Source organism: Tiliqua scincoides, chromosome 13 (assembly GCF_035046505.1).
Source record: "Tiliqua scincoides isolate rTilSci1 chromosome 13, rTilSci1.hap2, whole genome shotgun sequence".
NCBI lineage: Eukaryota > Metazoa > Chordata > Lepidosauria > Squamata > Scincidae > Tiliqua > Tiliqua scincoides.
In genome coordinates, this window is record NC_089833.1 from 13,697,694 (window position 1) to 13,709,331 (window position 11,638).

The 11,638-nt window shown below is 43.6% G+C and overlaps 1 protein-coding gene across 1 annotated transcript; it reads right to left on the minus strand.

Moving 5' to 3' along the window:
- Positions 1-1,829: 1,829 nt before the first annotated feature.
- On the minus strand, positions 1,830-8,358 carry ZFAND2A (zinc finger AN1-type containing 2A). The gene is made up of 7 exons (XM_066640853.1): positions 8,274-8,358; positions 6,567-6,655; positions 6,172-6,266; positions 5,087-5,218; positions 3,539-3,690; positions 2,802-2,870; positions 1,830-1,998 (listed from the first exon to the last, which is right to left on the minus strand). The coding sequence occupies exons 2-7, from the start codon at positions 6,619-6,621 to the stop codon at positions 1,980-1,982; spliced, it is 522 nt and encodes a 173-aa protein (XP_066496950.1). The 5' UTR covers positions 6,622-6,655; positions 8,274-8,358; the 3' UTR covers positions 1,830-1,979.
- Positions 8,359-11,638: the final 3,280 nt, after the last annotated feature.

Below are 11,638 nucleotides of genomic sequence, written 5' to 3' on the forward strand. Positions count from 1 at the left end.
AGCTGCATTTGCTCACCTCTGTTCAATGTCCGTCCATCCCCCATAAAAACCCCATCTCTCATGCACTTGTCACCTTTCAGAGGACCTGTTTTTTCATTACTCTAAAGCAATATGTATTTTTTTTTAAAAGGTGTTTAAAATGTTCCTGCTTGATGCTGCTACTTCCAGTCATGACATCACTTCCAGTGAGTCCCACTGCCCCTTTACAAGCTGTTTCTGAAGGTTAGTACCTTTCCCCTCAAACTTCTGGACCCTGCATTACAAGAAAGAGGCTGGAGCCCATCTCAAAGTGGCAGTGTCCTGCCTGCTACGGTTGCCACCTCTGCCCACTAGGGCCAGAGCCACCAGCATCAATTCCCAAGTGACCCCTGCATGCACAATCCTAAAGACATCAACATGGGCTCCAGGCCCATCCAGCATTGTAGGGGGGGGGGGAAGTTTCCAAGAATAGCTTCAGAGCTGGCAACACATTCCCCTGCCCCCATAAATCTTTTAATTAACATTCTACATTTCCTCCTGGAGACTGAGGGCAGCTTATAATACATACAGAATTTGACAAATTAGCACTTTGAAATCCATCCTTTCCCAAGACTCTGCTGATAAAAGCAACTGTATCAGCTTCAGAAATCCTAGTCTTACCACTACCAGCTGCCATCCACACATCATTGCTCTTAAGACAATTCCAGACCACTTTTTGTGTGCCAAAAGAAGGCCTCGGTTGGCAGTGGGAAGGCTCAAGGCTACTATGCTACACTTGAAAGGAAATTCAAGATTTTCCCACTCCCCCACCTCCAAAAAAACCTCAACTCAAGGCATCTGACAATATTTTAGAAGAGACAAACTTCTGGAAAGGCAGGTATAAGATGACAGGCTTTCCTCAGTTGCGACACCATGTGGCCAAAGCAAATACTGCAACTACAGCAGAAGGTTCTTTGGCTGCCATGAGACCACAGCTGCTCTGAACACAAAATAGATTTACACAGGGTTAAAGGTTATATACCAGGTGCTGGAGTACAGTATATTTGGGATCTATGTTTAATAATGTAAGTGCAAAAGGGAGACCCTTCTTGTAGTGCTGGCAGAATAACCCTCACAGACTTCAAAGGAAGTATTTAACTGGGCAAGAGGCACTAGCTTGGTGAAGCGGTACTTTTAACTCTTCTTATATTTAGCAGGGAGAGAATAACCATCCCCCTTCAGCCCAGCACACAGCCCACTTTCATGAGAGTAGGTGCCATTGACTCTAATGGAACTTACTTCTGAGTAGACATGCATAGGATTGGGCTGACAGTGTCTTTTCTAGTGACTGTTTGCTGCTGTTCCTCTGCAGCTTGTTAGATTTTGAGTCCTTTGGCAACAGGGAGCCATTTAATTACTTGATATTATCTGCAAATCACTTCAATGAAAAGCTGTATATACTGTTAATATCTATGGATGGATTCTGCCCCTTTCTTCATCTATGGGTTCATTGGAACCATTTGGTGCTGCAAGTAATCTTCCTTCCAATGAAGCAAGTAGAATTTGAGGCAAGAACACCACACACTGTACCTTAGTGGTTGAGCTGCAAGGAGGAAGTTCCAGATTCAATCCCTGGCAGCAGCTCCAGGTGGGAGCTGGGAAAAATTTCTAGTTAAAACCCTAGAGATCTGCTGCCAGAATGTGTCAGCAATACTGAGCTAGGTGGACGAAGGGTCTGACTCTAAAGGCAGCTTCCTATGATCTGATATGTACTTGCACTTCCTTGTAACATACAAATTTGAATGCTATGAACTGAATTTCAGGGGCCAGTCACTGAAGCTCCAGAGAACAGCCACTATTTAAGAGGTCAATTTATTAAGAAATTTACAAGAGAGTGTTAGCTCAGTAAAAGTGTATAGCTGTACAATACAAGTATAGAGTGAAAAAAATCCTGTATAAACAATCAGAAGGTAGAGGTAGTTTTGAATCTAGGCCCCAGTAGGTAGTAGGTAGAGTTGACATCAACTCTTTGACTTGCACCTGAAAACAGAACATTTGTACAGTTAGATACACAAAGTATGGCTAGTAACCACCCCCTCAGGTTTCTCTCATGTCTCTCTACACTTCTATATAGCTCTCATTCATGTGATCTTTTTAAGTCATGGTTTCCCAATTTCATTTTCGAGTGCCAAAACCTATTCTAAGGACAACAAACTCCTTTTAGCAAGAGGCAGGCTATACAGATTCAGGAATCCAGCTTCTTGTAGAGAACATTAAAAAAATATCACCACTAGAGTCAGTAATGACAAACTTATGATGTGTGTCAAAGACAACACTCCATGATGTTTTGGGTGACATTCCTGTGTTCAACACCTGACAACCACTGAGTTTGTTTGTACTCATTCCATTTCTGTAATTTGATATTTCTTTATACAATACACAGCACCACACATCATGGACTTTTTAAAATAAATATGCAAAGTTGTTTCTCTTTTGTGGGGGGGGGGGGGAGAACATGCCAGCAGAGTCAAGTTGGGCTTTTTCCAAATTTGACATGCCAAGCACAAAAGCTTTGCCATCATTGACTTAAGTCCTGTGTGGAAGCTAGCAGTCAAAACCTGTAGCAATCCAATGCCTTTTGGCCTCTCAAAGCTCAATTTTCCTGCAGCTTTACTTCAAACAGCAAACACATTTTATGTGAAATTTGTGTTACAGCATTTTAAGTTTGGCATCATGATTTTGGCAATGACTACTGGCTACTGACAAAAAAAGTGGTACACTACAGGACAGACATACAGGCTTAAGATGCACCGAATTTTGGATAACCCCATGTTAGCACTTACCCATTTTGCAGAAGCTGGCCATTCCGGGACATGCTGTTGGACTCCAGCGACCTCATCATGGCAGCACATCTGCAAGGAAACAACCACACTTGGCATTCTGGGTCTGCTCTGCTCCTCTTAGGGTTGTGCAGTGTTGCCATCTCAGTTCTTGAAGCCTCACTGCAGAGGGCAAAGGGACCTTTGCCTGAGGGGGAGAATTGTTTGCCCTATTAGAATTGGCTACTTCAAAAGCCACTTGGAACTGCAACTGCAAAAACCCCTAGAATAAGATTCAACTTCCCATGTCTACATTGTTCTCAAATAGTCTCCCTAAGCTAGGCTACAGGACCAAGTCACAAGGTTCTTGGAGGAGAACCCTAAAAACCTTAAAATGTAAATTCCTTGGGGTAGGGATCATTTCCAAATGTCAAAGTGCACTGAGGCACAAAACTTTTCAGGCAATATATTACAGCTCTTCCATCAAGTCCATGGCTAGGCAAGAAACCCAGCTTGCATCCAGTTCATACTGACAGTGAACAATTTATTCACTATCTCGCTATCTCACAGCATGCTAAACATGGACAACAAAGGGTTTTGCAACAGGCAGTTGCTGAGGAAGGGAGGCTACCCTTAAGGTTCTTACCCATGTAGTAAACCTGCACCCATTTTAAAACCTTCCCCAACAGAACTCTCATCTGAATGCTCCCCTGCAGATTTTGCCAACTCAGGATTCAGCCTCCCCAAATCAGCCACCTTACCCCGCTTTGGAGAGGGCTCGCTTTGGTCCTTTGCAATCATGATCCAGAGGGTGGCGATGCTGAAGGCAGAAGTTTCCATGACACTGGTCACAAACCAGCTTCATCATCTCCTTCTTTTTGCAGCCCGGCTTGAAGCATCTGTTGGTGAAGATCTAAATGCCGAAAATATCAAGAGACACCGGGGTAATTAAGCCAGCTGTTCCTCATGCCTTCAGTTTCAAACACACAAGCACAGATCCCAGTGTAGGATTTTGCATTCTGACAGTCTGCTTCTCAGCCAGTAATGTAAAAAGCTCAATCACTATCCAGACTGGTGTTTCTCAGACTATGGGTTGGGATGCACTAGGCGGGTCACAAGCCAATTTTAGTTGAGTTCCTATTCATTTCAAAGTGTATTCCTTTAAAATTATTTATTTAACTTGATTCTCTCATGTAGGAGTGTTACAAATTTTCCTGCCCAATGTCACTTCTGGCACGACATCACTTCCAGTGGGTCCTGACAGAATATCATTCTAAAATAATAATAATAATAATAATAATAATAATAATAATTACAGGTATTTATATACCACCTTTCTTGGTCGTCAGATTTCTCCTCAGACTTTATTCAAGGTGGTTTACAAAGGCAGGCTATTTAAATCCCCGTAGGGATTTTTACAATTGAAGGTTCTATCTTTCAAGAACCGCAATATTTCAGATGTTCCTTTCTGATCTGGTTTCACATTCTGACCTCCATCCTCTCACGCTCAGAGTAGATGGAATAACTCAGCTCAGTCAGCTGCTTCAAGGTTGCACGGTGCCGGTGGCCTCGAACTGGCGACCTGTGGATGTTATCTTCAGGCAAACGGAGGCTCTACCCTCTAGATCAGACCTCCTGCCTGGTGGGTCCTGGTGCTAAGAAGTTTGAGAACCACTGATCCAGACAAACTCACTCATCTCACAGCACCCACCTTCAGATCAGTGCATTTCACAGGATTCTTGATCACAAGCCAGACTCCAAGTTCTGGCAACCAAGGCAGCATAAATATTTATACGGTCAATACCGATAAAAATATTTTAAGTACTTGGAGCGTCTCATACTGAACATCAAGGTGGGGGAAAGTCTTTTTATAGACAAACAAAACTTTTAGCCAACTACAGTTTTTCTTTTAAATTCAAGGTTTATAGACCTTGGTGGATAAATAAAGGGAGCCGCGTGGTCTGCAGTTAGTGGCTGCCAACAACAAAAGATATTCTCCAAAATAATTCCTCCAAGCCATTTCACAATCCCACAACCAGGGCACTCCATTTCCAGGAAGCCACAAACCCTAGCAGCTAAACTAAAATAAAGCCATCTCTTCCATTTCCTCAGGGTCTGTAAGGTAAACTTCCCAACCACAGAGCATAGCAATTCTCAAGTTGGAAGGTCAATAAGCAAAGCCTTACCCAGCTTCCCATCCAATTTCAAGACAAGAGGAGACACCAAGGAAGGTCTCAAGATCTGGAGGCCTCTTCTGGAGAGCCACCAACAGCCCAGTGCATCCTGTATGGGAGCTCTTAGACCCTTACCTTTCGCTGTTGCCTGCTAGAATCATGATTACAGTCTCCGTCCATGTGGGCACCAATGACAACATCTGGCATCTCTCCTTTTCTCACAGGGACAGGAGTGTTACACAGGGGACAAACTGGAACCTGTGCATCCTGGGAAACAGTTAAGTCAGAAGCAGGTGTCACTGAGGAGGGTTGCAACCCTAGGCACACCCGAGTGGAAGCCCCACTGAGATTAGCAAGACTTCTGAGTAAGTTTCCAGAGTACCAGATGGAAAGCATGGATGCTAATTAGCACTCATTCCCAAACCCCACAAGAGTTGCCTCTTTCTTATTTGTTAGGGTTCCCTTCAAGCCAAAATGCATTTCCCATATGCCAGGCACTTCTAAGAAATCCCTGTACACTGGACCAATGACACAGATACCAATGACACAAACCCTGACCAGCTGCTCAGCTCAGACCTAAACTGTGAGCTAGGAAATCCTGCCACTACAGTAATCCCATACCAGGATACTCAAGATCCATGTACTATGATAGGGGTGCCCAAAACCTGGCCCTGGGGCCACTTGTGGCCCTCGAGGCCTCTCAATGCCGCCCTCAGAGACCTCTCAGTCTCCAATGAGCCTCTGGCCCTCCAGTGATTTGTTGGAGCCCACACTGGCCAGATGCAACTGCTCTCAGCATGAGGGCAACTGTTTGACCTCTCACATGAGCTGTGGGATGAGGGCTCCTTCCACTGCTTGCTGTTTCACATCTGTGATGCAGTAGCAGCAGAAAAGGAAAGGCCAGCCTTGCTTTGTGCAAGGCCTTTTATGGGCCTTGAGCTATTGTAAGACCTTCACTCATTCATACAAGTTCATCTTTAATATATTCATTTATGTAAATTTATTCAAATTTGAAATGTAAATTAATTCTTTTTCCCCCCTCTCTGACACAGTGTCAGAGAGATGATGTGGCCCTCCTGCCAAAAACTTTGGACACCCCTGTACTATGACATCTAGCTTGTCTCTTGCTATGCTGTAGTGTATAACTTTTTTAATTCAAGTACACAGTTATACAATGCTCTTTTTTAACACTGGTGAGGTTAATTACAAAGACACATTACCTTCTTATATGCAGAAGAGCACTTGTGCCTGCTGTAAGCAATATGGTCTTTGCAGAAAATCTCTTCACATGCATCACATTTCAGGGGTAGAAAATCTGCAAGAGAGAAAACACACAGGGATAGGGCAAGATCTTAATGGAAAAGGCTGAATGGATCAGATTCTTAACTGCAATAGCTCCCAAGAGAGCCTGCTATTTAAATAAGGTGTTTGTAAATTTGACAACCTTACAGAGTTGTAAGAAGGGCACCAAGAACATGCAAAACTATTTGCATGCTCAGAAGGCATTACACAAATGTTTATAGGTAATCATCAAGATATTCTCTTTAAGAAAAGAGTCCAAAGGCAACCTGAACACAACACTACCAGTCAACCATGGTTCTCAGTGGGTTCTCACCTAGCTGTCTGCAAGACTTTTCAGAACAGTGTTCACCCAAGTCCGGAAATTCCATTATTGAAAACGTGATCCACTCAAGAGTGCCTCACCTACAAGAACAAGTTTCACAAGTTTAAAACACAATTCCACTCCCTACAGGAGCACACATCCAGCAATGCAACATCACAACAAGCAGTAACATCAACACCTGAAAGACAAACAAGGGAGGATGCCATGCTTGGAGATACCCAGCTGTCCAGAGTCAATAAGAATCACCAGCCAGGACATTTTTACAAAGAAGTTGACTATATTTGTGATATAATTCCCTATAGACACCAGCATTCAACTTATTCTGTGAAGTTAGACCAGGGTAAATATATCTTTAAAAAGAGAAGGGAATTTAAAAAAACCAATTTCTTATTATATAGAAGAGTCTACCAAAATCACTCTAGATCAGTGGTCCTCAAACTTTTTAGCAACAGGAGCCAGTTTTTAGGAAGGCAATCTGCCAGGACCCACTGGAAATGCTGTCATTAACTCGGAAGTGATATCTTGGCCAGAAGTGACATTATCAAGCAGGAAAAGTTCTAAACACTACCGTAAGACAAAATCAAATCAATTAACTATGAAAATTTTACATAGTTAAATAAATTTTTAATAAGTATAAATTATTTTATACTATAAAATACTATACTATAGTATTTATACTATACTATACTATAATTTATGTATAAATTATAAGTATTTTTAATAAGTATAAGTATAAATTTACAATAAGTATGAATTTTAAAAAAATTTAAACTACAGAAGAACCCGCCTAACTCTTCCAAGCAGTGGGATAGTTTTTAAAAAAATTCCCCACACTTCCCAAAGACTGCAATCCTATCCACACTTACGCACGATTAAGCCCCACCGACTATCATTGTTCAAAGCTGATACATAGTAGTCTGTTTAAAGTATAGATCTGTCACATTTCCCCAAATACAGTCCCCTACCATGGAAGCATCAAGTCTAATATATTAAAAATAGAATACATAAGAACAGCCCCGCTGGATCAGGCCATAGGCCCATCTAATCCAGCTTCCTGTATCTCACAGTGGCCCACCAAATGCTCCAGGGAGCACACCAGATAACAAGAGACCTACAACCTGGTGTCCTCCCTTGCATCTGGCATTCTGACATAGCCCATTTCTAAAATCAGGAGGTTGCACAAACACATCATGACTTGTAACCCATAATGTATTTTTCCTCCAGAAACTTGTCCAATCCCCTTTTAAAGGCATCTAGGCCAGATGCCATCACCATATCCTGTGGCAAGGAGTTCCACAGACAAACCACAGACCATGTAAAGAAATATTTTCTTTTGTCTGTCCTAATTCTCCCAACACTCAACATATTGAAGATAATAATATTGAGATTATTATGCATTGTTATTATTAAGTTCTCAACATATTGAGAACATAATAATACACTTGGAAATGAATGGCGACCCACCTGAAATGGGCTCACAACCCACCTAGCGGGTCCTGACCTACAACTTGAGAAACACTGCTCTAGATAATTCATTACCTGATAACACTTAATAAGCTATTAACAATAGCTAATAATATTAATGATAAGCTCACATTGCACAGAAAGGAGATAGGAACAGAGGAAAATACAAGACAAAGTGGGGAGTTTAAAAAAAATACAGTAGCAAATATTAAATAAGAACCCCCCATCACTCACCACCCACTAAAACACAGCCAGCAGTTCCCGTCCAGTAGCCCATTGCACAGTCTTATAGAGGTGAACACCAAGTGCTGAGTCATCTCAATACTTCCGCCTCCCCCACCAATCCGGTTGCTGATGACGTTGTGCCCACGCGCAGCCAATCCAGTTCCTTCTCGGAGTTTCCCCTGGTTCTGCTGAATCACTGTGCGCGCTGGGTGATGCTGATTGTAAGGCCTGAGCCTTCAATTGTGCTGAGTCAGGTGGTTGGGGTGGACAGCGTGGGGGAGCCGCTGCTGTGTCTACGAGCGCTTCTTTGGGAGTAAGGCATGAATCCTATGCGCACTTACCTGGGAGTAAGCCCCATTGACTGTAATGGGACTTACTTCTGAGTAGACATGCATAGGCATGTGCTCTAAGGCTGCAATCCTATGCACACTTAGCTGGAAGTAAACCCCATTGACTGTAATGGGACTTACTTCTTATGCCAAGGCATGTATCTGAATCCATACCTGGTTCTAAGGAGATTCAAATCAGAAAGCTGATTCAGCTCAACCAGGTAGATTCCATACATTCAAATCTTCTGTACTTTGCTTTTTAAAAGTAATGAAAATTGTAAAAAAAACTAGTGTTCCAATGACGTGACTGTATTTGACATGCATATCTTTCCTCTTGCTTTGATGTAAAGTAAATAAAGTTTATTTTAACATGTATCAATGCATCAGCAATGTGTCAGCCGCAATTATATAGGTGCTAGATAGGCGCTAGATAGGCGTTAGATAGGTGTTATGTAGGTGCTAAGGTGTTATGTAGCGCTGAACAACATTGAGTGTCTGCCTGTGTTGGAGGAGCTTGACAGTGAACCAACCCTAGAAGAACTTCACGTGGCCCTGGACTCCCTTGCCTTTGGCAAGGCACCAGGAAAAGACAGCATCCCTGCTGAAGTCCTAAAGTGCTGCAAAGAGATCATCGTCACTGAGCTGCATGAAATCCTCTGTCTCTGCTGGAGAGAAGGTGGAGTACCTCAAGACATGAGGGATGCAAACATCATCACGCTGTACAAGAACAAAGGTGACAGGGGTGACTGCAACAACTACCGTGGCATCTCTCTCCTTAGCGTTGTAGGAAAGTTGTTTGCCCGAGTTGCACTAAAGAGGCTCCAGGTACTTGCAGAGAGCGTCTATCCAGAATCGCAGTGCGGATTCCGAGCCAACAGGTCCACCACTGATATGGTATTCTCCCTTAGACAACTGCAGGAGAAATGCAGGGAACAACGACAGCCACTCTTTATAGCCTTCATAGATCTCACGAAGGCTTTCGACCTGGTCAGCAGGGACGGCCTCTTCAAGATTCTCCCCAAGATCGGATGTCCACCCAGGCTCCTCAGCATCATCAGATCCTTCCACAAGGACATGAAGGGCACTGTTGTCTTCGATGGCTCCACATCAGACCCCTTTGACATCCGAAGTGGCGTGAAGCAGGGCTGTGTTCTTGCACCAACCTTGTTTGGGATTTTCTTCGCTGTCATGCTGAAGCAGGCCTTTGGAACTGCAACAGAAGGCATCTATCTCCGGACCAGATCAGACGGAAAGCTCTTCAACCTCTCCAGACTGAGAGCAAAGTCCAAAGTCCAGCTGAAATGTCTGCGTGACTTCCTCTTTGCCGACGATGCAGCTGTCACTGCCCACTCTGCCAAAGATCTCCAGCAGCTCATGGATCATTTTAGCAAGGCCTGCCAAGATTTTGGACTGACGATCAGCTTAAAGAAAACACAGGTCATGGTTCAGGATGTGGACTCACCTCCCAGCATTACAATCTCTGCGCATGAACTGGAGGTTGTCCATGACTTTGTGTACCTTGGCTCAACAATCTCCGACACTCTTTCTTTCGATACCAGGCTAAACACACACATCGGTAAAGCAGCTACCACGTTTTCCAGACTCACAAAGAGAGTCTGGTCCAACAAGAAGCTGACGGAACATACCAAGATCCAGGTCTACAGAGCTTGCGTCCTGAGTACACTTCTGTACTGCAGCGAGTCATGGACTCTCCGCTCACAACAGGAGAGGAAACTGAACGCTTTCCACATGCGCTGCTTCCGACGCATTCTCGGCATCACCTGGCAGGTCAAAGTTCCTAACAACACAGTCCTGGAACGTGCTGGAATCCCTAGCATGTATGCACTGCTGAAACAGAGACACCTGCGTTGGCTCGGTCATGTCGTGAGAATGGATGATGGCCGGATCCCAAAGGATCTCCTCTATGGAGAACTCGTGCAAGGAAAGTGCCCTACAGGTAGACCACAGCTGCGATACAAGGACATCTGCAAGAGGGATCTGAAGGCCTTAGGAGTGGACCTCAACAAGTGGGAAACCCTGGCCTCTGAGCGGCCTGCTTGGAGGCAGGCTGTGCAGCATGGCCTTTCCCAGTTTGAAGAGACACTTGGCCATCAGTCTGAGGCAAAGAGGCAAAGAAGGAAGGCCCATAGCCAGGGAGACAGACCAGGGACAGACTGCACTTGCTCCTGGTGTGGAAGGGATTGTCACTCCCGAATTGGCCTTTTCAGCCACACTAGACGCTGTTCCAGAACCACCTTTCAGAGCGCGATACCAGAGTCTTTCGAGACTGAAGGTTGCCAAAAAAAAAAAATAGGCACTAGATAGGCATTAGGTGCTCGATAGACGTTAGAGATGCATTATATAGGCGCTGTATAGGCGTTATGTAGGCGCTGCATAGGCGCTATGTAGGTGCTAGATAGGCTATAGATAGGTGTTAAATAGATACTATATAGGTGTTATATGGGCGCTATATAGGCATTAAATAGGTGTTTTGTAGGCACTAGATAGGTGTTAGGCATTATATATATATATCCACTATACAGCGGATAGGCATTATGTAGGCGCTAGATTGGCATTGCATAGGCACTAGATAGGTATTATATAGGTGCTATATAGGTGTTAGATAGGTGTTAATTAGGCACTTTCAATACAAGTAAATACTACCTGCATCACAGTGATATGTTTTACTTTTGTAGGGTGGCAGGCGTGTGTATCCCACTGGTGTGTAAATGAAAGGATATGTTGCATGTTATTTCTATGTAGGCAATACATTTTCCATGGCATGCAGAGATGCATTTATTCTATGCAAATTATTGTTACATGGCTTTACAGATAATGAGTGCATCTGTCAAAAAAAAACCCACATTATTTTCTCTTCATGAAATTTGGAGAAGTTTCGGGCATTTGATGTTTCTTCAGACTTATCCTTTCATTTTGCCCACCAGTATAGATACCTGACATCATTGCCCTCCTTGAAAAAATAGTCACTCCCCCACCTCTAGAATCCTGGCTACAGGCCTGACACTTACCTGGAAGTAAACCCCA

What these genes read in the sequence shown, in the direction of transcription:
- ZFAND2A (XM_066640853.1), bottom strand. Translation starts at nt 6,621, where the DNA reads ATGGAATTTCCGGACTTGGGTGAACACTGTTCTGAAAAGTCTTGCAGA. An exon ending in GCTCTTCTGCATATAAGAAG is followed by an intron (nt 5,219 to 6,171) that starts GTAATGTGTCTT and finishes ACTGTTTCCCAG; the next exon opens with GATGCACAGGTTCCAGTTTG. An exon ending in CGAGCCCTCTCCAAAGCGGG is followed by an intron (nt 2,871 to 3,538) that starts GTAAGGTGGCTG and finishes GTTTCCTTGCAG; the next exon opens with ATGTGCTGCCATGATGAGGT.